Genomic DNA, 25471 nt, shown 5'->3' with positions numbered 1-25471 from the left:
TCATTAAGAAAGGAGATGAGGAGATGGATTGACTCTGATACCATGAGAACAAAACAAAAAATATAAATAGAGTGTAAAAGTTAACAAAGTGAAAAAGAGAAAGAGATAACCATAAAAAGAAGATTAGCAAATTGTATTACGAAAACTTAAGTTTACAAAGAAAAAAAGAATATAAATAGATAATAAAAATAATAATAAAAAACTAATTTATTTTTATATAATAATAATTTATCATATACTAACAATTACAATTACTTTGGATCATTGTGAGCCACATCAGTCTCTAATAATAAATTTTAAATTTTATACCTCGTGAGCTTTGGTGTGTGACAAATTTTTTAGGTAATGAAAGTTTGAAACATTATACTTGAAAAGTTTAATTTATTTATGAGGTTGGATCATTTGACATATTCATCAATACTTTTCAATTTAGTTTATTTCTAGATAGAAAATTTTATCAGTTTAATTGAATTATAAAAATTATATACATGATTAAAAAAAAAATAATAAATTTTAAATCTTAAATTTTAAATAACCCTAAACCACAAAAATTTTTGAACGCTGTGAGCTCCACCCGTCCATGTTCATTGATCCATTTAGCCCTTTCCAAAACTAGCTCGAAACCCTGCTTTGCCCTCTTCTTTGGTGTCCAAACAGAGACGCCTCTCATTTTTGTCCAACTTTATCCAATGATCTTCTCGGTGCAGCTACGGAAAAGCAAAACCCTCATGCAACAGCGTAAACCGACTGCGTTGGGCAAAAGATACGGCAGCGATTGGGTTGTGCTACGGCCGAGATACACTGACACCGCCTCTGCCATCGTAACCTCGCCATCGCCAAGAGATCCGCGCTGACTCAGAGCTTATTAACTCGAGGATTCGGATTCGAGCATCATCATTCATCGCACAAATGGCAGCGCACCATTACGCACGCATCGAGCTCCCTCCCTAGCTGTTCTACCTACAGATTGATGGATGGATGGCATTATCAAGGTAGGGGAATCGACCTTCATAATTACACGCCATGTCGAAGGTAATTAATGGTCGCTGGTAGCTGTTCAATCTCTGTGCTCATGCAAAGCCATAAAGTTTGCTCCGGAATGTAGCCGTTACGAATGCACCCGTCCGCCATTAATTAAGCTGCTCTCCGCCTAAGCCTTGTCCTACTTGTACCTCCCTTTTGGCTTTACGTAAAACAGCCTTTCTTCTCCTCCCTGGTACTCCCCCCATTTGTCTCGCATTAGCTGCTGCTGCTGCTGCTGCGGCGCTTGTCCAAGCTGTTAGATGGAGCAGGAGGAGGAGAAGGCGGAGCAGGTTGTGGTAATGAAGGAGCAGCAGGGGAAGCAGGAAGAGGAGCAACAGGGGAAGGAGGAAGAGATGGTGGTGGAGGAACAAGGGCAAGTCACAGTTGCAGTGGTCAAAGAGGTGGAAGAAGATGAGAAGGTTTACCCTTCTCCGCTTCATTCGCACGAGGACGTGATCAGAGATAGGTTGGCGTTCATGGAGAGCCTGCGTCGCTTCCACTCCGCCATGAACACTAAGTTCATGTAAAGTTCCTTCATCTTTTACAAATCTGAGTGCCTATTTCCGCTATTGTAATCGATTTGTCTCATCAAAATCCTTCCTTGGTGAAGGATTCCTGTCATCGGGGGGAAGGAGTTGGACCTGCATCTCCTGTACGCGGAGGTGACTCAGAGGGGAGGGCTCGCAAAGGTGTGATTTTTATTGCTTCGTTTATGATTTGAAGGGTAAATGTATATGTCGTCTTTGTAACGGTAACGGAGGAGAAGAGCAGGTGATCGAGGAGAAGAAATGGAGGGAAGTGATCGCGGCGTTCAAGTTCCCGCCGACCACCACCAGCGCTTCCTTCGTGCTGCGGAGGTACTACCTGAGCCTGCTTCACCATTACGAACAGGTCTACTTCTTCCGGACAAGGGGCGGCTTGATCCCTCCTGCAGGTGCCTTTCTTACCCTTTCTGCTAACTGCGATCATCTTCTTGATCATGATCTCGAGATGTTGCCACAGCTTCCTCGCAAACCAGAGCACCTCCCTGCCGGCTCGAGCACAGTTTGGTGGTCTGCGACTCCACCATGAGGACCCCCAAATCTCGGAAAAGGCCCTCGGATGAGCCCCAGAACAGAGGTGAAACTTCGTCACATTGTAACTTGATAGAGAAGCATGAACTCATCGTCCTTGAACAGGACCTCACAACTTCACGGTCACGGGATCGATCGACGGCAAGTTCGAGTATGGCTACATGGTGACGGTGAAGATTGGCAACGAAACGCTCAGAGGTGTGCTTTACCATGTTCAGCAGCAGCCATCGCCTGCCGCCTCCAATTTGGCATCTGCAACTCCCGAGAGTTCGAGTGTGCCAGGTGCTGGCATGGCAAGGACAAGGCGGCGACGGAGGAAGGGATGGCGGCGCCGCGACCCTGCCCACCCAAAACCAAACAGGAGCGCCTACAATTTCTTCTTCGCCGAGAAGCATTCCAAGCTGAAAGCTCTGTACCCTCACAGGGAAAGAGAGTTCAGTAAGATGATAGGAGAGTCATGGAGCAAGCTCAGCGAAGAAGAAAGAACGGTGAGGTTGGCCTGACAAAGCCAATTGCATGTGATGAGCTTTGTGAATCTGATTCGCTGTCTCCATCCTTTTTTTTTCATTTAGGTCTACCAGGATTGTGGAAGCAAGGACAAGGAGAGATACAAGAGAGAAATGCAGGAATACAAGGAAAGGCTGAAGCTCGCTCAACTTGAGGAAGCTGCAAAAATGGAGCCTTCCAAGGTTCTTACCGTAGAAGAAGCTAAATGAATGCAGTTTTGATTGGAATATTAAACTCACAAATAGTTTTAGGGTTGTGGTTATTAAGATCTGTGGAAAAAAATACTAAACATTCATCTTCTGGTTCATGCAACTAATGTGAAAGGCTTTTGAATTTAGTGATGAGATGAAATCAATTTCTGTAATCCATTCCCTCTTTTAATGCTTCTGCATGCTATAAAGTCTTCTGTCACAATTGCAGTTATGGTTGAAAGCCTGGAACAGTACTAACACTACTAACAAGAACCTCAAAACATCTGGAACAAATCATTAATAAAACACTAGATGAAACACATTTGATTAGCAAACAAACAAACTGACTTCATAGTCTTAACAGGAAAATTACTAAGATGCCTGTTTAGTAGTACCAGAGGCAGTGGAAGAAGAAGGTACCCCATGGTGGCTTCTAGTTTTGTCCTCCCCAACATTTTCTGGCTCAGTCTTGGAATTTGGCGATTTTGAGCCATTCTTGACCGTGGCTACCATTGATGGTGCTTGAGCAGCAGTGGACTTAGTTGGGGTTTTCTTGGAGCCATTCTTGAGCCAAATTGTTGATGATTGAGGAACAAGTAGAGCTCTGGTGGAGCTTCTTCCACTGTGACTAACTTTAGCAGTTGCAGAAACAATCTCTTCAGCTGTGGAGCCATTGCTGGCTTCGAATTCACTCAACATCCGCACCACTTTCGCCCATGAAGGCCTGCAAGACACCGTCTCCCACCACCGCAGCACATTCTTCCTCGACTCGAACAAGCAGCCCCACTGTTCGGAGTTGGCGATGTAGTGGGAGTTGGGGAGGTGTGAGAGGTCTGCGAGAGTGAAGTCGTCGCCGGCGAGGTACTTGCTCTCCCTCAGCCTGTGCTCATACACATCGAGGACTCTGGCCAGTGCTTGCTCACTCTGGGCGAGCAGAGGCTGGTCCAAAGGATCAAAGGCCAAGTGGAAGACCAGTTCGAGGCTCGGAGGGTTGAAACTGTGCTCCTCTGTCTTCAGCCATTGCTCGATGGAGCCTCTCTCAAGGAGGTCTCTTCCTAGCAAATACCTGTTTCCATGGCCTTGGTACTTCTCTGACGCATACCGGCAAATGTTTCTGGATTCTGCATTCGCACAAAAACAAAACAAAAAACAGAAGATTCGATCGTTCTTTCTTTCTTCGATTCTCAAACTGAAAAGTAGAAAGAAGAAGCTTCACCGAGTAAGAATGTGCTTCCATCTTCGAATGCAGGAACTGAAGCTCTGCCATTGGACTGCATGCGAATCAAAGGAAAATGATCGCAGATCCGTATTTCACATTGTTCACTTGGCTGATTAATCCATTACCTGGAGTTTGAGGAAATCCAGAGGCATTTGCTGGCCGACGTGCATGTCCACTAGCTCGAACTCGATCTCCTTCTCGTAGAGGCAGGCAAGAACACGATACACATCAGGGAGGACAGGCCTCGTGTAGTAGACGTTAACCAGGGAGGCAGCCATGGATTGCGAGGAAGAAAGACGAAGAAATTGGAGGCTTTATTTCCTTGGGTTCTCTGTGCGCCTTGATGGGCGAGAGATGCTTGCCTCTGGTCGAAGCAAAGTTGCTCTAGTTGAAAAAGAAAAAGGAAAATGTTTAAAGAGGAAATTTGTTACTTTGGAATCCGACGTTAGTGAAGCGTGCCGGTTGGTGGGAACATAGATTTCAAAATAAATATTTAAAATTACTTTTCTATTTTTTTTAAAAAAAAATACTGCATTGTGTGAATAAATTTTAGTGCTATCCCTGTCAGGTAACTAATTTCAAAATTCTAAAAACACGTATCCTTTTTCATTATACTCTTTCCTCTATCACTCTTCTAAACAATTTTTTTATATTGTCTTTAAATGTTAAAATAAGAGATTTTTAAAAATATTAAGGCTGCGTTTGATAGGGCATAATCTACCTTGTAATGTAATCCTGATTATATTACAAGACAGATTATTTTATTTGTTTCACTTTTAAACTTGTAATGTAATGTAATCTGGATTACAAAATGTAGTGAAGTTTTGTAATCCAGATTACAAAGCAAATGCTATGTAATCCGATTACATTACGAGGTCACCGTCCCACCAAAATTTAAATACCGAATATACCCTTAGTCCACCGTCGGCCCCCGCCCCCCACCGCCGACCGCCGTCGCCGCCGGCTGCCGCCGGCGGCGATGGTCGGCGACCGGCGGCGGCAGCGGCGATGGTCGGCGACCGGCGGCGGCGGCGGCGGCGATGGTCGGCGGCCGGCGACGGCGGCGGCCGGTAGCTGCCGCAAGCTCCGGCAGAAGTGCGGCGACCGTCAGTAGAGGTCGTAGGACATTTTTGTCATTTTGTAATAATACAAATTACATTCCTGATAAAAAATAATAGATACCAAACAAAAGAATGTAATCATCCTTGTAATCAAATATTACATACATTACATTTCCAAACGTAGTAATGTAATCAAGATTACATTATATTACATTATAAATTTGATTACATTACAAGCTAGATTACATTACACCCAACCAAACGTAGCCTAAAGGGTTTGGTTTGGAATGTGAGAAAGTTAAAATTAAATAAAAATATATAATTATTAAAAGGTTCGGTTAATTCAAATGAATTGATTTAATTAGTCTAAAAAAATTAATTTATTGGATCGAATGTATTTTGAATTTACTAATCAAGCCAACCTGTATGTGATTTTGAAATTTGGATTTCATGAGTAATGCTGAAATTTCTTTCACGTGGATTTAGTAAAATATCCAAAAAAAAAAAAAAAAAAACTTTATTTTAATATTTAAACCATTTATTTTTTTCCCCTTTTTCTTAGGGGTGTAAATGAGTCAAGTCGCTCGTGAGCTATTCGAAGCTCGATTCGATAAATGCTCGGTTGAGCTCGTTTAATTAGGCTCGTTAAGATAAACAAACCAAGCTCAAGCTTCACAATATTCGGCTCGTTAACTCGTGAACATGTTCGTTAAGTTCATAAATCAACTTTTAAATAAAAAAATAATAGTTTTGATATTAAATTTATAGATTTTATATTTTATTTATGAAAAACATAGACAAATATATTAAATCTATTTATTAGAATAAAATTATAAATTTTAACAAAAAATATTATAATTTTTTAAAACTATATAATTTAGTTTTTAATGAATATTTAAATTTATAATTTATATTTATTAAGTTCGTTTAGGTTCGATAAAAACTCGAATAAACTCGTAAGCCATGCATATATTCATTAAATAAAGTTCGAGCTCGGCTCGATTATAAACGAGCCAAACTCAAACATCCAAGAATTCGGCTCAGCTCGGCTCGGTTCGATTACACCCCTATTTTTTCTTGAATCGAATTTAAAATTAAATATTTTTAAAAAGGAATTAATTTTGGATCGAGTAAAGTCGTTATTAATGGGTTCGATTAGGATAAGGATTTCTTCCTCCTCCTTCGCTCATTCCTCTCTCCACAGTCGTCGCCGATCGTCGGTCGCCGCAGGACGTCGCTGCTGTCGCACCCGTATTGCCAACCTCGTCGGTCGGCAGCGCGCAGATGTTTGTTAGCTATTGCAACTTCGGCATCCCTCCCTTCCTCTTCTTCCTATGAGCAGCGATCGAGTTGTCGCCTTCCATCTTGCTGCCTGTGGAGATTAGGGAAGCCATCGGTTGTATCGAGTTTTGGTGAGATCGTGTATTCCTCTGCGAAAATCTTGCTTCCCTGTAGTGGAACGGAGTCCGCCCTTCATCTTGAGCCGCCTTCAGGTCATTGGCTAATTGGTGGAACGGAGTCCACGTTGATTTAGGAGGACTCACGAGAAAGGGGTTTGTGGCGCAGTATAATTTGCTGTTCCCTCCTCGATTTAGTCCACTACGGCCGATGTCATGCAGAACCCTGAATCCCCGCTTCACCATCGCGCATCCTTCTATTTCCCTTCCTCGAGCCTCGTTACGCTGCTGTTGGCCTCCCCTGCCGCGTCAAGGATCATTTGATCGGAAGGTACAGTCACGTTCTCTCCCTCTCTTTTTCTTTACCTTTTTCATGCATCATATAAGCGAAATCTGTCGATAATATCTAAAGTCAGCACGAAAATTGTTTCTTTTTCTTGAATATATTAGTTTAATAGTTGAATTAAAACCCTCATCACATGCAATGGCAGCAGATTATCTGTGGGGCGCACTGGAACGCTCGAAATCTTAGCAGCCAGGAATTAGCCTATGTGCTTAAATCTGCCATCCGAAATGGAAATCCTGAGGGTGCACTACGATTCCTCCATGAAATGGAATCCAGAGGTTTTAAGATTGGATGTGATATTCTCTCAGACTTGATGCTTTCCTTTGCTAAAAATGGCTTTCTTATGCAAGCTCAGACTTTATGGACTGAGATCATAAATAGTTCATTTGTCCCAAGTGTTGAGGTTATCTGGGGTTTGATGAAGGCCTATGGCCGGATGGACCAATTTGATGAGATAAATAGGATTGTCAATGAGATTGCCGTAAGAGATTATGATTTCACGCCACAGGTTTACTCAATGGCCATCACTTGTTTCGGGAAAGCTGGTCAACTTCAATTGATGGAAGAAACTGTAAAGCAAATGGTTTTGAGAGGTTTCAAGATTGACTCTCTAACTGGCAATTCATTTGTCAAGTATTATAGCATTTATGGTTCAGTGGAAGAGATGGAAGAAGCATATCAGCGCTTGAAGAAATCAAGAATTCTAATAGAAAAAGATGTCGTCCGTTCAATGGCTTTGACATACATAAACCAAAGGGAATTCTATAAATTCAGTGAGTTTTTACGAGATGTAGGTCTTGGGAGGCGTAATTTAGGTAATCTACTGTGGAATCTGCTTTTGCTATCTTATGCAGCCAATTTCAAAATGAAAAGTTTGCAAAGAGAGTTTTTAAGCATGTTGGAAGCTGGCTTCTCACCTGATATAACCACTTTCAATATCAGAGCTTTGACATTTTCGAGAATGTCCATGTTTTGGGATCTCCATTTGAGCATTGAGCATATGAGTCATAAGGGTGTTACCCCAGACATTGTGACTTACGGATGCATAGTGGATGCCTATCTGGGTAGAAGGCTTGCTAAAAACATTCATTTTGGGTTAGGAAATTTAAATGTTGGCAATACCCCACTTCTGTTAACAGATCCCCTAGTTTTCAAGGCTTTTGGCAAGGGTGATTTTCATTCAAGCTCTGAGGCTCTATTGCAGTCTGCAAATCACAGAGAATGGACATATTCAAAACTACTAGCTATACATCTGAAAAAACAGTATAGAAAAAACCAAATTTTTTGGAATTATTGATGATTTCACAGTAGTCATGGATGGATTTATAATGGTAACTTCAACGCAGTTAGAATGAATTAAACTATTTGAGGTTAGAAGGTTCCAATCAGTCTGGGGTTCACAGGCTCAACTTGGTATTATAGAAAGGGTGTTTAATATGAGCAAGTCAGGTACTACTTTTACATGATTACTTGCTATCTTTACTTTTCTCCTTTCTAATAGAAAATTGTCATTGGAGTTTGGTCCAAATCAAATCGCAAGCATTGGAAAGTTTGACATGCCTAGAACATCAATTAAATATGCCCTACAATTGCTTGGTATGTCTTTTACACAGTAGTTAAAATTCAAAATACACGACCCATGTTTGATTTAAGATTACAATTTGGTGCATAAGGATAGTTGCTGGACTTAGTGCAACATTGAGCCATCTCTCTATTCCGTAGATTCCAATCTTTCATATACATTTCCTGCTTGTCCCAAGTAGCCATAAAGTGAAGTTGCTTTTTCATACAGATAATCTGTGTCAAAAGGCAGCATGTTTAATATTATTGGAACTGTGAAACTAGACATGTAAGCGGAGACACTTTTTCCTAAAAGATTTAGGCGGATATGTGATATCCATTCAATCTACTGCATTCACTATGAAAAATAAGAACAAAGCCATTCTATCCAAAAATCTGAATATATGATTGATTCTTATGCTAGGAGCAGATAAGACCCAATAGTTAATGTCATCCTAATTGGTTGGTTTCACCATAGGAAGCTTACACAAATTCTGCCTTTGTAAACAAAAACCGTATTCTTTTGTTATTATTTTATATTCCTCTTAGTTAATATTCTTTTACTTTTTATATATATTCTTAATATTAATAAACTAGGGTTGTTTCCCATTTCTAATATCCCATCTTTTGGGGCTCAAACCATGGTTTTGATGGTTTTAGTGGAGTGGATGTTTATGAAGACGTTTCTTTTGACTAGTCTCTGGTGTAATAACTGGAGCAGGGATCAAGATGATCGAAGGCTATTCGATACTTTTTTAAATCTGTTTCTTTGTCTTCAATAATTGTACGGACTAGGCTTCCCATCTTTGTTGAATTGAATTCTTCAAAGTTGACATACTTTAATGTATACATCTTTACAAAAGGAACCAGGAGAAGAAAAAAGGTGGGGACAAAAGAAGGCAATTATTGATTATCTAGTAAGTCTCAATATTTTATATAGAGGAAGACCTTGAGGTAGCTAGACACCACTGGAGCAAGCATGCAAAAATCCCCATTGTACTTGCTGCTGCAATATGATTAGAGTCTATTCCATCAGTGATAAATGGATGAAATCCTTTATTGCCTACATTTTAGTCAGTCAGTAATTTATGGTAGAAGAAAGGAAGTGTGTGATTAGACAAAGGTCGAGGACTGTTCTAGCCCATTTCTATATGTAAAACTGTTATTACATCATTTCTAATAAGATCAAAGCTTGTCTTGCATAGACTGAATATAAGCAGCCAGGTTTTAACTTTGTTCCGCTAAATCCAAATTGTCTCACACAAGGTTGCAGGATGGATGGAGTGGTGCTGCAATCCTCATCACAACGTGAGCAGCGGTTTCTTGAGTTTCTCTTGTTATCATAGTTGGAGAGCTGTAAATATGCTTGCATTCCGACGAGACAACAATCACTTTCCGCGCAAAACAATTACCCAAGTCTAGTCCTGTGTTTTCTTCAGTGTAAGTAGGAATTCCAGGCCATTTTGTCATCAATCAACACTCTGGATGACAATATAGCATCTGCACATACGGCGGAGTCACAGGTGTGGCCAATTACCCAAGTCAAGACCTGTATTTTCTTGGGCCAGTGTGTAGGAATTCTAAGCAATTTATGTCTGTCATCACTCCCCCTTCTAATCTTCAACCCCAATAAATTGTTGTCATCTTCCTTATCAGTGAAAGAGCTCTAATTCTCTTTGAGAAAGAATCTGTCGTTTCCTTGTAGGAATGAATTATTCTATCGAAATTAGTGGAGATGAATTATCTTAGTGCAGTCTAGCTTTATCACAGCCATTGCGTATTCTTTTTGCACCAATTTATGAGTTTTAAAAAATTTATTTTTTTAAAGATTAATTGAATTAATATTCTTAAAATAAATTATGATTCCAGTTGGATCCAAAAGCATTACATATAAAGGCAGTACCTTTTTTATTTTAGATTTATTAATTAAGCTCGCATAAGATATACATATGATGCATGAACTTAACTAGCAGCCGGCATGTTAAGTTGCATAAGATACACATATAAATTTATAATGCATGAACTTAACTAGCAACCGGCATGTTAAGTTGATTATGGTGAGGTAGATATTATTACTATAGATAAGGGATAAATATCTTTCCTGCAGTAGTCAAGTATAAATTGCCGAATTACTTTTGCACATATGACCATGGTACAGGTGTCAATTTAGTTAGGCTAGGCCCGGATTGATTCGGCCTCGCTCAAATTAGAATTGTGCCTAACACCATCTAATAAGAGCTAGGTCTTGTCAAGTTGGGTCAAATAACCCACTCGATCGACTTAAGCTTGGGCTAGCTTGAGTATGACTCAATTGGGCTTGGGCGGTATACCAAGCACTCCTTGACCATATCGAAGGAACCACGATAGCCTGTCTCGGATGAGACAAGAAAATGTGTGTATTGGATACGGTTTGACACCTCTAACCTCCAACTTTCTTCTAAGATTTGTCCTTTGCCAATAAAGAAAAATAATACTTCATTTGATCTTTCTTTTTTAGTACCATGATGAGTAAGGTTGGCTATTCCATCATTCCATGACCTCCCTAATAAGTAAAAGTTTTCTAATAAAAATAATATTTAAAGATTCTCAAAAATACAACGATTTTCTAAATATTTTTATTTATTTATAGTAATTTAGGTATTGAGATTCATGTGGCGGTCCACATAAGGTGTCACATGTCGTTAAAAAGTCAATGTATCAAGTGAGGTGACAGTCAAGGTTGAGGAGGGGAGATACATTGCTTGGGTAAGGATCAAATTGGTCGAGAGTAGGCAATTCATTCTCCAAGAAAACTCTTATCATTTCTAAACCTTACCGAGTGAGTTTAGAGTAGAATTCTCGCCCAATGCTCAGGTACTCTTTCTAGGTTTTAAGAAATTGTGTCATAACTTAGATATCCTACTGTTCGAGAAGAAAATTATCAAGTCACCGATCAGTAGAATTACTACATTAACTCAATATATTATTGTGACTTACATTAAATGTCCAACACCGCTTATATTCAATGTTCATTGGGCTCATAGATATGTGAGGAAGGGGAACTGTAAGATATGCGAATTTATGTTTAGGGTTACCAAGGATACACTCATTATGAGAGTTAATGGAGAGGTTACTTAGGGTTTAATTTCCTTAAACTAAGTTATTAATAAGGCTCACATCTCCCTCGCCCGAATCCAAAAAAAAGCCCGATCCCTTTTCCTGCCTCTTCCTCTTTCTCTCTCGCGCGAACGCCTGACGCAGACGGCTGCCTCGACGAGCGGCGATTCTCTTCTTCCTCACTCGGTGTCGCCGGCGAGGAGCAGATCTGGGAGCATTAAGAGGAAGGGGATAGCTAGACGGATCTCCGATCCTGTGCTTTCGCCTGATGTCGGAGGGGAATCGAGGGCACCGACGTTGGATCAGGCCAGCATCGATTGTTTGTGTTGGTGCAATCGACCTCCAAGGTTTTAATGTCAGACAAATATGTTTAAGTATGCTTAAGTATGTTTAAGTATGGAGTTTGATCTAGAGAAGTCCTAATTGTAGGCTAGGCAAGGGAAGTCATAGTTGGAGGCTAGGCAAGGAGAGAAATCTCGATATATCGTGGAAGCCAGGTGGATAGGTCTGGAGGACTTGATCCCTGGGTAGTCGAATACTGAGTCCTAGTTGTAGGCTAGGTAAGGAAAATCTCAGTATGTCGTGGAAGTTAGGTGGATAGGTCTGGAGGACTTGATCCCTGGGTAGCCGAATACTGAGTCTTGGTGAGTGAAGCCAAGTGGAGAAAATCCTAGGGGGTGGTAACCTTAGGTAACGAGAAGTCTTGGAGGAGTGAACTCCAAGCAAGGTTGATCGGATGGTTTCCGGTCGACCGCGCACGGTCGATCGGACCAGCGGATCTCGGTAAATCTAGGTTTAGGTTTACCATTATTTTCTGTATTATTATTGCTGTTGGCTAACACAATATTACAGGAAAAATCTTAATGGATCAAGCGATCAGACACTGAGCAGGCAAAAGTCCAAACAGGTCTGGAGGACCATGTTTGGCAGGTAAGTTGAGGTAAGCAACTGGAGGAGCGACAGTGAGGTCGAGTTCCTGAAGGGAACAACCTAAGGTCGCTGATCCAATTGAAAAAATCGGGAAGGTTTCCAAGTTGAGATCAAGACAGTCCTAACTGTTATACTCATGCATATTACTACACATGTATTATGACTGTGCTAACTTTGTTTTGTAGGAATATTATTGTTATATCAAACTAACATTGTGTTGCAGAACCATATGACCCCTTGAGCTTCAAAGGGTCATAACTTTTGACTCAGAACTCAGAATCAGGCTCTATCAGCGGCCACGCGTCCAGTACTCAGAAAGCTTCATTTGACCAGGGGTTCAGTCGACTGAACAGGAGGTTCAGCCGACCGAAAAAGGCAGTTTATCAGTCGACCGAACAAAGGTTCGGTCGACCGAACAGGCAACTTTGGCAAAACAGATCAGGCTCAGAAATATGGTATTACAGCATGATCGGTCGACCGAAAATGAGTTCGATCGACCGAACATTGAAGACATTAATGGTGCATTAATTCAAGATCTCGACGAACAGGGAAGGAAGCTGTTCGGTCGACCGAAAAAGAGGTTCGGTCGACCGAACCATTAAAGACCAGTAAATGCAAAACATCGAGTCAGCTTCGGACTTCAGCCAGGAAGGAAGGGAGCAGGTTCGGTCGACCGAACAGAGGGATCGGTCGACCGAACGCCCAAGATTCTTATAAAATGTGCTCGAAGTCAGAAGCTAATGATATAACTTTTCTGATCAAAATTCCTGCTCTGCAATCGTCTCGTCTTCATCTGTGCAGCAAGCTACGTCATCCGGAAGTGCCGACCTAAGCTACATCTCCATTTTATTAGTCAGTAAAATTTTATTTTAAGCTTGCATTTGTAATTCATTTAGACAAGATAGTAGGGTGTTACTATCTTGCTCCATTGTACGATTTGCTTCTTTCCGAAGAATTTCGGAAAGAAGAGTTATAGTGATTTGCTCACCGGTGCGGTCAAGGACCGCGGGCCTTCGAGTAGGAGTCGAGCTAGGCTCCGAACGAAGTAAACGATTGTGTCTCCTTTCTTATTTTCCATTGCACGATTCTGACTTAAAAAGAAAAGAATAGTTTTAAAAAGAAGCGATATTCACCCCCCTCTATCGCGCTACTCGATCCTATCAATTGGTATCAAAGCCTCGTTAGCTCTGAAATAACTTAACCATTTTTCAAAGCATTTTTAAAACTTTTTCTTTTCTTCAATTTATTTTCTTTTAGAATATTTTTTTTCAAACACTACTAATCCCAAGATGAAAGTCTTGGAAATCGGTTTGTTATTTTCTTTCTTGCAAGAATGTTGACATCTTATCAAGAAGGGAGAAGTATCTACGACCCTCCGCTGTACAATCAAGTCTACTTCAATTCCTGGAGGCAAATGATGGAAAGCTTCATTGGAAGCAACGATTTCGACAACTGAATCGCACTGAGACAATTTTCTCAAAACTCAGAAGCAAACACAAGGGTAATAGATATTTTAATTAGTGTTTTGCCTAATAATGTTTTGTGTCAATTACAAGATTACAAGAACGCATTCGAGATGTGGACCAAATTGATCGAGCTTCACGAGACTTCGTCGAGGCTAGAAGATCAAGGCGAAAATGAATTCGAACTTCAATCCGAATCCGGAGAGCTATCCTCAGAACCAGATCTAGACCAAATCAACTTCATCGCACTAGTGGCTGAGGAGGAGGCTGATGGATCTAAACTCGAACCCGACCAAACACTCGAGCCTGATTTCGAAATGGCATTGGTCAAGGGGGAGAATCCTAATGAGGATTCAAAAGGTAATATTTTAAATTCAAAATTTAAAGAACACATAACATGTTTTAGTTGCAGAGAAAAAGGACACTACAAAAATAAATGCCCGATGAGTCGATCTGCACAACCGGAGGCAAAGGAGGAGCCGAAGCCTAGAGTACGGAAAAGGATGGATCACCTCGAATGTTTCAAGTGCAAAAAGATGGGACACTACAAATCTCAATTCCCGGAGAGAAGGCCCAAGGATTCAGGGGGAGCTAGTATGGTAAATAAATTATATGAAAATTTGCATGCTTTAGATCCTTCTTGTTTAAATTGTAATATGAAATTAAAAATGCATGAAAATCCAACATTAAAATTATTTAACAAAAATAATCTAACTAATAAAATCTTAATTAATTCAAATATAACTAAAATTGACCAAATCAACCAAAAACTTAATCAAGACCCAGATCCAGTTAATCAAAATTATTTAACAAAAACTTTAAATAAAAATAAGAAACTGAACTATAAATCAAAGTTTAGAAAATTAGAAAAACAAAATAATGTTTTGAAAAACAAAATTAATATATTAGAAAACATTATTAATAATTTTATCAACTCACAAAATCTAGATTTAAGTTACAAATCAAAACCAAATCTAAAACAAAATCTCCACAAACCTAATTATAATCATGTACCTTTTAATTATAATAATAATAATAATAATAATAATAATAATAATAATAAAACAACAATAATAACAAAAATACTAAATAATAATAATAATAATAATAACACCAACAAATCAATAAAACAACAATAACATAATAAATAAACAACTAAACAATAATAAATCATGTATGACTTGTTTGAATTGTATGACTTGTCATGTTCATGCATACTTATCTATTATTTAACATGTCATGCATCTTTTCTTTATACTACTAGTTTAGAACGGTTAGTTAAAAAGGTTTACCAAACCCTAACAACATAGCACCGGAATGGATTGGGATGATAGTACGTCAAGGAAACTTTGTCGAAGGTATGTCTAGGCTGAATATGGAATTCTACCTGGTGCACTAGACTTAGTGGATCTGACCGAAGCTACCCCAGTTAAACATGAGCTAGTTAGACCAAAGTTTAGTATTAAGTTTTTTGGGCAGGAACAGTTTGGAAAGTCTTCAGCAAGTGGTCTAATGATATTCAAGTAGGTCATATGCCTCGCCACTGAACTGAAACTTATCCTTAGGACGCCTACTTGATTAACCCAAAGCTAGGTTTGAATCTAACATGAGTTCAATAACCTTTTTCAATAAAATCTAATTCAAACATAATTCAAACCTAACTTAATTCTAACATAATTCAAACCTAACTTAATTCTAACTTAATTCAAGCCGAATTTAATTCTAACTAAATTTAAACCTAATTTAAACCTAATTCAAATCTGATTCAAACCAACTTATTTTAAAATTTTAATTAAAATTATTTAAAAATTTAATTAAAATTATTTAAAAATGTAATTAAAATTACTTTAAAAACTTAATTAAAATTATTTAAAAATTTAATTTAAAACTTAATTAAAATTATTTAAAAATTTAATTAAAAACTTAATTAAAATTACTTTAAAAACTTAATTAAAATTATTTAAAAAACTTAATTAAAATTACTTTAAAATTTTAATTAAAATTATTTTAAAAACTTAATTAAAATTATTTTAAAACTTAATTAAAATTATTTTTAAAACTTAATTAAAATTATTTAAAAATTTTTAAAAACTTAATTATTTAAAAATTTAATTAAAAACTTAATTAAAATTATTTTAAAAACTTAATTAAAATTATTTAAAAACTTAATTAAAATTACTTTAAAAACTAAATTAAAATTATTTTTAAAACTTAATTAAAATTACTTTAAAAACTTGATTAAAATTATTTTAAAAACTTAATTAAAATTATTTTTAAAACTTAATTAAAATTACTTTAAAAACTTAATTACAATTATTTTAAAAACTTAATTAAAATTATTTTTAAAACTTAATTAAAATTATTTAAAAATTTAATTAAAATTATTTTAAAACTTAATTATTTAAAAATTTAATTAAAAACTTAATTAAAATTACTTTAAAAACTTAATTAAAATTATTTTAAAAACTTAATTAAAATTATTTTAAAAAAACTTAATTAAAATTATTTTAAAACTTAATTAAAATTATTTTTAAAACTTAATTAAAATTATTTAAAAACTTATTTTAAAACTCAATTAAAAACTTAATTATTTAATTATTTTAAACTTAATTAAAAAACTTAAAATTAATCAAAATTATTTTAAACAATAAATTAATTAATTTAACTTTAACCTTTTAAAAGTAATTAATTAAACTTAAATAATCATACTCAATTGAAACTAACTTATGTTTAAACCAATTATTAATCTAACAATCAACCTACAACCATAGCAATTAAAATTAATTCTTAACCTAATTAATAATCATTGAATTTTAAATTAATCCTTTATTAATTAGTTAATAAATTTAAAATCTCTAAACTAATTATTAGTTCAAATAATGTTACCACTAATTAATCATTCATTTTAATCCAAAATTAATTTAAGTTAAACTAATATTCAATTTAAGTTTTTTTTAAAAAAAAAAAACTCAAAACCAATAAAGTCATCTCACACAATTATAGGATTACCATACTTGAAAATTTAGAATGGGTGAGATGCTAAGAAAATTAAAATTTAAACTATTTTCTTAAAAAGGATTTTGAAAACTTATAAATCTATTTTCTTATGAAATATTTTTCAAATCTTGATTGATGATTGATTGGTGTATTATATATATAATTATTGTTATTCACCGCCTAAGTCTTTAGAACCTTAAGTCAATCGTGATCCTTAGACACACATAGAAATGTCTTCCTTGTGGGTAACAAGGATATCTAAAAAATAGTGTCCAGTTAAGGGGGAGAGACTTGGTTGAAGGACATATTTTATTCAAAATCATGCTTTTGAAAACATATTTTTTTTTAAAAAAAATGTTTCAAAACACTCTTTGAAAATTGATTGATAAAACGTCTTTACAAATCTTTTTGAAAAATATCTTAAAATCTCTTAATCAAATATTTTTTTAAAAATATATATATATATATTACTTTTACAAAATTCTTCTTCAAGCATTATCTTTTCAAAATCATATTTTTCAAACTCATACTTTTTGAAAAATACTTTGAAAATTCCTGTAAAACTTTTTATTTCATATTTTGAAAAATTCTTTGCAATTTTTTTTTTGAATATTATGACATTTATATCTTAGTAAACCAGTAAGAAAAAAAAGGAATTTTTGACAAAGTCCAAGCCTTGGAATATCTTTGTAAAATCCTTAAAAATATTTTTAGCCTTGAAATATTTTATAAAATGGTATTGAACTCAGATTTGAAATACTCTTTGAAAAGAATGCTTGATAAAAACGCTTTACAAATATTTTTGACAAGTATTCTTTGAAAATTTTTTAAAGAAATTCTGAGAAATTTTTGCAAGCATTAAAACTTCTATATCATGGTTTTGCAAAAATACTTTAAGTCTTGAAATACTTTTTGAGAGATTTTACTTAGTGCATTCTTCAAAATTATTTTGAAAAAGATACTGCAAATTTACTCAATTTTTTAATGGAATGAGGTTTTTTCAAAATCTCTATGACTCGTTTTTGAAAACTCTATTATACATCAAATGGGTGAGGGAATACCTTAGGCATATCTTGAAAATATTTACAAGTATTCCATCATTGTTGGTGCAAAACTTAGGGATCCTTAGCAATTAAAGTCATTTATGGAGTGGTTCTTTTTGTTGTATGACAAAAGGGGGAGAAGAAGGGTTTAAGTTAGAAATCTAAATCTTTTTGACCGAACTTAAACATATTTGTCAAACATCAAAAAGGGGGAGATTGTTGGTGCAATCGACCTCCAAGGTTTTAATGTCAGACAAATATGTTTAAGTATGCTTAAGTATGTTTAAGTATGGAGTTTGATCTAGAGAAGTCCTAGTTGTAGGCTAGGCAAGGGAAGTCCTAGTTGGAGGCTAGGCAAGGAGAGAAATCTCGGTATATCGTGGAAGCCAGGTGGATAGGTCTGGAGGACTTGATCCCTGGGTAGCCGAATACTGAGTCCTAGTTGTAGGCTAGGTAAGGAAAATCTCGGTATGTCGTGGAAGTTAGGTGGATAGGTTTGGAGGACTTGATCCCTGGGTAGTCGAATACTGAGTCTTGGTGAGTGAAGCCAAGTGGAGAAAATCTTAGGGGGTGGTAACCTTAGGTAACGAGAAGTCTTGGAGGAGTGAACTCCAAGCAAGGTTGATCGGATGGTTTCCGGTCGACCGCTCACGGTCGACCGGACCAGCGGATCTCGGTAAATCTAGGTTTAGGTTTACCATTGTTTTCTGTATTATTATTGCTGTTGGCTAACATAATATTACAGGAAAAATCTTAATGGATCAGGCGATCAGACACTGAGCAGGCAAACTAACATTGTGTTGCAGAACCATATGACCCCTTGAGCTTCAAATGGTCATAACTTTTGACTCAGAACTCAGAATTAGGCTCTGTCAGTGGCCACGCGTCCAGCACTCAGAAAGCTTCATTTGACCAGGGGTTCAGTCGACTGAACAGGAGGTTCAGTTGACCGAAAAAGGCAGTTTATCAGTCGACCGAACAGGAAACTTTGGCAAAACAGATCAGGCTCAGAAATATGATATTACAGCATGATCGGTCGACTGAAAATGAGTTCGGTCGACCGAACATTGAAGACATTAATGGCGCATTAATTCAAGATCTCGACGAACAGGGAAGGAAGCTGTTCGGTCGACCGAAAAAGAGGTTCGGTCGACCGAACCATTAAAGACCAGTAAATGCAAAACATCGAGTCAGCTTCGGACTTCAGCCAGGAAGGAAGGGAGCAGGTTCGGTCGACCGAACAGAGGGATCGGTCGACCGAACGTCCAAGATTCTTATAAAATGTGCTCGAAGTCAGAAGCTAATGATACAACTTTTCTGATCAAAATTTCTGCTCTGTAATCGTCTCGTCTTCATCTGTGCAGCAAGCTACGTCATCCGGAAGTGCCAACCTAAGCCACATCTCCATTTTATTAGTCGGTAAAATTTTATTTTAAGCTTGCATTTGTAATTCATTTAGACAAGATAGTAGGGTGTTACTATCTTGCTCCATTGTATGATCTGCTTCTTTCCGAAGAATTTCGGAAAGAAGAGTTATAATAATTTGCTCACCGGTGCGGTCAAGGACCGCGGGCCTTCGAGTAGGAGTAGAGCTAGGCTCCGAACGAAGTAAACGATTGTGTCTCCTTTCTTATTTTCCGCTGCACGATTCTGACTTAAAAAGAAAAGAATAGTTTTAAAAAGAAGCGATATTCACCCCCCCTCTATCGCGCTACTCAATCCTATCAGTTTGAAGGAGGTAACAACCATTGTCCCTTCCCGATCTCTGTCCCTGTTCGTCGACAAGAACAGGTCGTTGCCCTAACTTTGATCTTGGAGGTAAGGGTTTGGTTTTGGTTGTGAATTCGAACCTTGATCCTTTTCTAGTGTTGATTCGGGTGGTTTTCTGGGAAACAGAGGTTGGTGTTTAGGCTTGGGCCACCACAGCTCTGTTGGATCGTTTTCTTCATTTGGATCTGTGATCGTCTCCGGCAATCGAAGGGGGAAGAGGTAATGAGAGTAGCTTTTATTACTTTTTTGTAGTGGTGAACAGATTTTCTAATTCTTGCTGTTCTATCTCCTTGATCCGGCTGGTGGAGATGCAGTAAGTAGTTCTTCTGTTTGTAGGGAATTGATGTGTCGTTTAGTTCTTGTTCTTTTCTTTTGACCGATCAGTGTATCCAATAGGTTGGAAACTGTGGGATCTCTGCATTGTTTGATCTGGATCTATGACAGAATCAACAAGAGTTGTTTTGTTTGGGTGTTGGGGATTTTGAGTGCGCTGTTTTGCTGGGAATTCTATGGATTGTTGATCGAGGTTAGTTAACAGTGATAAGGATTGTTATGTTAGGTAATTGGAGGCTTTAGGTGTGAATAAACCTAATCTAAGGTGATTATGGGTGTCTAGTGTTGCATTGTTTTAGGTAATAAGGGGAGGTTGGATGATGATTAAGGAACTAATGGGAATTTAGTTCTTGGATGGATTAAGCTATTTTGAAGTTGAATCTAGTCTTACCAATGTAAGGGAGTAGTAACCGTGGTTAGATATTACTCTAAAAATTGGTTATTTATTTATAGGTAATTCACCTATTTGTAGTGTATACATATAATTACATTAAATTGTATATGTGATATAGGACCTTGATCGGCGACGTGCCACGTGACACGGGTGGTTCTGCTGATATGAGTTATCTTGAGGCGGGTAGTTCTTCCTATCTCCTATTTAGTTCTTTGAACTTTAAAGCATGGTTATATTTGGATGTTTAGGTTGCATTACCTTAAATCTGTATATTTGTTTCATTCATGCTTGTCACTTTCTGTTTGATCTTTGATATGATCTAGTTTACCTTGATATAGTCTCACCCTTGATATCGGAACTCTGTACATATGCATATGTAGAGTTTGTATCATAGAGATGTCTGGTTTGTATAGTTAGCGTGTTTATCATGCATATTGATGTTGAGTATACACGTGACGGGTATGTGTTATTGGAGTTGCATAGTGGATTGACCATGTTGTATGTTGGAGTATGCGTATACGTTTATTGGGGGTTTTGGGAGTGTTTCTGGGGTTGCATGATTGATGATAGTATCTATATTGTGACTATTCACATCATTTCATCATTCATTGCATACTGACGACTATTGTCTCCCTTGTGGTGAGATGGTCGTCAGTTGTTTATAGCTGCCCATTCGACCATTATTAGAGAGTGGTAGATAGGAGTGGAGCTAGTCCTGTCGCGCTTACTCAGTCGTTCGGGGCTTATACTCTGTCAGCCTCGACCACTCTGGAGTAGTGGATCTTGAGGGTACAGTAGTCAGAGGGCTTGAGTTGTGAGTGGTCAGGGACCCTTAGCTATGTAGTTAGATAACTACTTAGCTGACCGTCCCCTTCGGCCGCCTATAGCGGTGCATGTACTGGAGGCTAGTACGGTTTGTCACGGACCCAAGCCTCTCGGCCATACAGGGGTCGTGGTGTCTAGAGAGGTGGCGGGGTGACCATGGAGCATGCATGCACATTTGCATATGATGCGTGATGCATCTGGGGAGATATTTTTGCATACATGCCTAGTAGATATTAATTGCATGTGATTGTGTGTTATTGCATTTGTTTGAGCTATGTATGCTGCATTTGGATGTCATATTGCATACATGTCATTTATTTTACATGTAAATGCAGTCGTATGTTTATTTGCACAGGTGTCACGAGTAGATCTGCTGCTGTTCCGGTGAGTTTACTGATTATGGTATCATGGTATTGAATCTAGTCGAGCATGTGCATTTATTGTGTCAGGTATGTTTATGTATAGTTGTTGTATTAGATATGGCTAGATGTGTTTTATTTTGATAGCATGATTTTATTCTTATTTATGGAGACTGTATTCCTTGGTTCATATATCGTCATATTACCCATGCTTTAATCTGTCTTTACCCGTTGAGTTCCTTGTACTCACCACCCCGTCTATACTATTTTGATTTCAGGTAGTAGGTAGATGATATGGAGTTGCTTGGAGTATACTGTCAGCCGGTCCCACTTCCCACATCATATCCGAGGACTTTTTATCGATTTAGTTTCTTATTATTTGCATTTCATACTCGTTGGATTTAGAGTTGTGAGGACTAATTATGTCTTGATACTTGTATTGTGGACTTGTATCTGTGATTTTTTGTGGACTTTGCATTTGTGGATTTTCTCTTCGTTTTTCCGTTGTGCTTTTGATACAACCGTGTGGGCTAGATATTTGTTGCGTGATTGTTTCAATTTCTTTTATCCAGCAGGGTAGGCTGTGAATATTAACTGCGTGGTTGTTGTTACTTTTGGGAATATATTACAACCGCATGTGGCTGATGTATTTTGCATGTATGTGAGGTTCAGATTATTACCGGTATAGGAGGGATGTTGTCAAAATTTTTTGATAGGAACTCACCCGGTGTGTGACAATTTAGTCGTATCAGAGCAGGTTTACGATGCCTATTTTTCCTAGTTTTGGATTTTTTTGAGGTTTACGAGGTTTTATGAATTTTACAAGGTTTATGAGTTATACGAGGTTTACGTGATTTACGTGGGTTATGTTTGAAGTTCATATTTTATTATGGTGATTTCTCGGATAGTGGGACCAGGCAACGGCAGAATATCTCCAAGCTATAGGATGTAAGTTACTTTACTATTATATTATATTGTTGTAGTCTTACCTTGTTGTTCATATCAGGAATGAAGCGTGGAGAGACAGCCCCTAGTCAGTGTCGTGGTCCGGGGCGACCTCGAAAGCAACCTATTGAGTCAGTAGAGTCTGAGCCAGTGGTGCAAGAGGCGAATTCTGTTAGGGATCCTATAGAGCTTGAGATTGATAGTCGTGGGCAAACTCCTCAGGTTTCCATGAGAGATCAGGGTTTTCAGCCTCAGTTGCTTCCTCCTATACTATCACCTGTAGTCCCCGCTCCTGCTGCTACTCCTTGGACGAAGGATAAAGCTTGTATCCCATTATTGGCTTGATCGGTAAAGGATTGGTTTCCTTTATTCTATGAAGTTCCTGATCCCAGTGTTGCTCATTCTTGGTTGGGAAATGTGGAGGAAACCTTCAAGTATTTGTCGTGTACAGAGGAGGAAAAAGCCGAACTAGCTGCGTACCACCTCCGAGATCAGACTATTACTTGGTGGAAGATTCAAAAGTCACTTTTTGGGATCAGAGTATTACCTGGATCTTATTTCGAGATGCTTTCGAGAGACAATATTTTCCAGCTCCGTTTCGTATGGCTCGTCGATAGGAGTTCTTAAATCTTAAACAAGGGGATCGATCTATGTTGGAGTACGATGCAGAGTTTAACCGATTAGCTGAGTATTGTCCGTACTTGTTGCTTAGGACAGCGATCGGTTAGACCAGTTTACCCAGGGCCTTGCAGCTTATATTCGTATCAGGATGTCTGGTTTTACTCCTAGCACTTACCGGGAGGCATTAGATAGAGCATTGATGATTGAGATGACACGTCAGCAAGTTTCCCAGGAAACGGGAAAAGATAAACAAAAGGCTCAGGGAACAACTCCAAATCAGAAACAACAGAACTAAGGTCAGAAAAAGCAGAAGAAATGGTAGAGATTCCAGACCACTTCGGGGGAATCTTATCGATCATCGAAGACAGGACGATCATCAGTTGGTTCTTCTAGACCTTCTCAGAAGGATTCTTCTAGTGAGCTTAGATGTTAAAGGTGTGGTACTGAGGGGCATGCTAGACCTAATTGTACATTGGGTCAAGATGTATGCTATTACTGTAAGCTCCCGGGTCATGTGAGTCGTGATTGCACACTGAAGGCATAGATGGAGGTGGTTAAGAGTACTCCACAGGGAAGTCGTACTACTCAGACTCGACAGTCGAAGGGATCACAGAGGACATAGAGTGCTTCATATCAGCAACGTATGCCACCTCCTCAGGCACAGGTATATCACATCCAGGGTCAGGAGCACCCAGCAGTACCGGTTGCTATGCGGTATGCTGCTGTTTCTTTGCATCATACATATCCGGCATAGCAGAACTTTATGACGCCACCTAGCTCTTGTCCAGTGATACAGCCTTAGCAGTATGCTACCACTCACCAGCCTCAGCAGTTCGCTACTACTCCACCAGCATAGTTTCAGACAACTACTGGAGTATCGCCATCGTGCCCGGAAGTAAGACGAGTTTATGTTGTCACTCGCGAGGAGGCATAGCGGGCAGAGGGATCAGTCTTTCGGGGTATGATTACTGTTTATTTATTTCCTGCTAAATTATTGATAGATAGTGGTAGATCTCATTCTTTCATTTTCTGGCTATTTCTGGATAAGATATGTAGACTACCTATTCGTCGGACTCACTCATTAGCGGTATCTTTACCCTCGGGAGAGATACTAAATATCAGTCAGGAGATTAAAGAATGCCCATTGAATTTCGAGAGTCAGACCTTTATGGTGGACTTGCAGGTTCTGGATATGCTAGAATTTGACATCATTTTGGGTATGGACTGGTTGACCAGATATTATGTTACCATCGATTGCAGCATGAGAGTGGTTACATTTAAACCTCCAAGTCTACCATCCTGGGTATTCATGGGTAACAAGGATGAGGGGGTTTCTGTTATCTCAGCAATGCAAGCTCAGAAATTATTGTCTCAAGGATGTCAGGGGTATTTGTTATCTATGATTAAGATTGATCAGGATCATACCACACATCCTTCTGACATTCCTATAGTTCGGGAGTACCCTGACGTATTTCCAGAAGAATTACCTAGCTTGCCTCCATAAAGGCATGTGGAGTTCACGATTGAGTTGATTCCGGGGACAACATCGGTATCAAAGGCTCCGTAATGCATGACACCTAAAGAATTAGAGGAGCTAAAGGTGAAATTACAAGAACTACTAGATAGAGGGTTTATCCATCCTAGTGTTTCTCCATGGGGAGCTCCGGTACTCTTTGTGAAGAAGAAGGATGGATCGATGAGATTATGCATCGACTATTGATAGCTGAATGTAGTGACAATTAAGAACAAATATCCCCTACAAAGTATAGAGGATTTGTTTGATCAGCTCAAGAATACTTGTGTATATTCACAAATTGATTTACGTTCTGGCTATCTTCAGCTCAGTGTGAGAGATTCAGATATACAGAAGACAACGTTCCGTACTCGTTATGGACACTATGAGTTTTTGGTAATACCATTTGGGCTTACCAATGCTCCAGCAGTTTTCATGGATCTGATGAATAGGGTGTTTCTTGAGTTCTTGGATCAGTTTGTTATTGTATTCATCGATGACATTCTGATATATTCTCGATCCGAGGAGGAACATGGGCAACATCTTCGTATAGTTTTGGAGACGCTCTCGACGAGAGCGTCTCTATGCAAAGTTCAGCAAATGTGCATTCTAGTTATCTTCTGTGGGTTTTCTAGGACATATTGTTTCTAGTAGAGGTATATCTGTGGACCCGCAAAAGATAGAAGCTGTTATCAGTTGGGAGAAGCCAAAGTCGGTACAGGAGATTCCTAGCTTTCTCGGTTTAGCGGGGTATTACCGGAGGTTTGTAGAGGGTTTCTCTAGCATAGCTTTGCCTTTGACTTGG

At 38.2% G+C, this 25471-nt stretch overlaps 3 protein-coding genes across 8 annotated transcripts; 2 read left to right on the top strand and 1 right to left on the bottom strand.

The window, feature by feature from the left end:
- The first annotated feature begins 645 nt into the window (after positions 1-645).
- On the top strand, positions 646-2940 carry LOC121971304 (high mobility group B protein 9-like). Its single transcript, XM_042522503.1, has 6 exons — positions 646-1546; positions 1634-1712; positions 1795-1957; positions 2026-2142; positions 2202-2584; positions 2669-2940. The coding sequence occupies exons 1-6, from the start codon at positions 1284-1286 to the stop codon at positions 2810-2812; spliced, it is 1149 nt and encodes a 382-aa protein (XP_042378437.1). The 5' UTR covers positions 646-1283; the 3' UTR covers positions 2813-2940.
- A 137-nt stretch (positions 2941-3077) lies between these two features.
- Positions 3078-4404, bottom strand: LOC121971313 (glutathione S-transferase F10-like). The gene is made up of 3 exons (XM_042522515.1): positions 4139-4404; positions 4011-4065; positions 3078-3915 (listed from the first exon to the last, which is right to left on the bottom strand). Exons 1-3 carry the CDS (start codon positions 4289-4291, stop codon positions 3167-3169), a joined length of 957 nt encoding a protein of 318 aa, XP_042378449.1. The 5' UTR covers positions 4292-4404; the 3' UTR covers positions 3078-3166.
- A 1822-nt stretch (positions 4405-6226) lies between these two features.
- Positions 6227-22082, top strand: LOC121971274 (pentatricopeptide repeat-containing protein At3g42630-like). 6 transcript variants are annotated; one of them, XM_042522483.1, is made up of 4 exons: positions 6227-6802; positions 6963-8266; positions 21584-21677; positions 21866-22082. In XM_042522483.1, exons 1-2 carry the CDS (start codon positions 6683-6685, stop codon positions 8112-8114), a joined length of 1272 nt encoding a protein of 423 aa, XP_042378417.1. In that variant the 5' UTR covers positions 6227-6682; the 3' UTR covers positions 8115-8266; positions 21584-21677; positions 21866-22082. The 6 variants fall into 6 exon arrangements, with proteins under 6 accessions (XP_042378417.1, XP_042378409.1, XP_042378402.1 ...); XM_042522475.1 differs by lacking the exon at positions 21584-21677; XM_042522468.1 differs by lacking the exons at positions 21584-21677; positions 21866-22082 and adding an exon at positions 9651-10061.
- Positions 22083-25471: the final 3389 nt, after the last annotated feature.

The sequence above is a fragment of the Zingiber officinale genome, chromosome 1B (assembly GCF_018446385.1).
Source record: "Zingiber officinale cultivar Zhangliang chromosome 1B, Zo_v1.1, whole genome shotgun sequence".
Taxonomy (NCBI): Eukaryota; Viridiplantae; Streptophyta; class Magnoliopsida; order Zingiberales; family Zingiberaceae; genus Zingiber; species Zingiber officinale.
Note: the sequence above shows the minus strand (reverse complement) of the source record. Positions and strands in the feature narration are given on the sequence as shown.

Bases quoted from the DNA above. Each gene is read 5' to 3' on its own strand.
- LOC121971304 (XM_042522503.1), top strand. From the start codon at position 1,284: ATGGAGCAGGAGGAGGAGAAGGCGGAGCAGGTTGTGGTAATGAAGGAG. The intron at 1,958-2,025 runs GTGCCTTTCTTA...ATGTTGCCACAG, and splicing joins CGGCTTGATCCCTCCTGCAG to CTTCCTCGCAAACCAGAGCA. The intron at 2,585-2,668 runs GTGAGGTTGGCC...TTTTTCATTTAG, and splicing joins TCAGCGAAGAAGAAAGAACG to GTCTACCAGGATTGTGGAAG.
- LOC121971313 (XM_042522515.1), bottom strand. From the start codon at position 4,291: ATGGCTGCCTCCCTGGTTAACGTCTACTACACGAGGCCTGTCCTCCCT. The intron at 4,066-4,138 runs GTAATGGATTAA...ATTCGCATGCAG, and splicing joins TGGATTTCCTCAAACTCCAG to TCCAATGGCAGAGCTTCAGT. The intron at 3,916-4,010 runs GTGAAGCTTCTT...GTGCGAATGCAG, and splicing joins TGGAAGCACATTCTTACTCG to AATCCAGAAACATTTGCCGG.
- LOC121971274 (XM_042522475.1), top strand. From the start codon at position 6,683: ATGTCATGCAGAACCCTGAATCCCCGCTTCACCATCGCGCATCCTTCT. The intron at 6,803-6,962 runs GTACAGTCACGT...ATGCAATGGCAG, and splicing joins AAGGATCATTTGATCGGAAG to CAGATTATCTGTGGGGCGCA.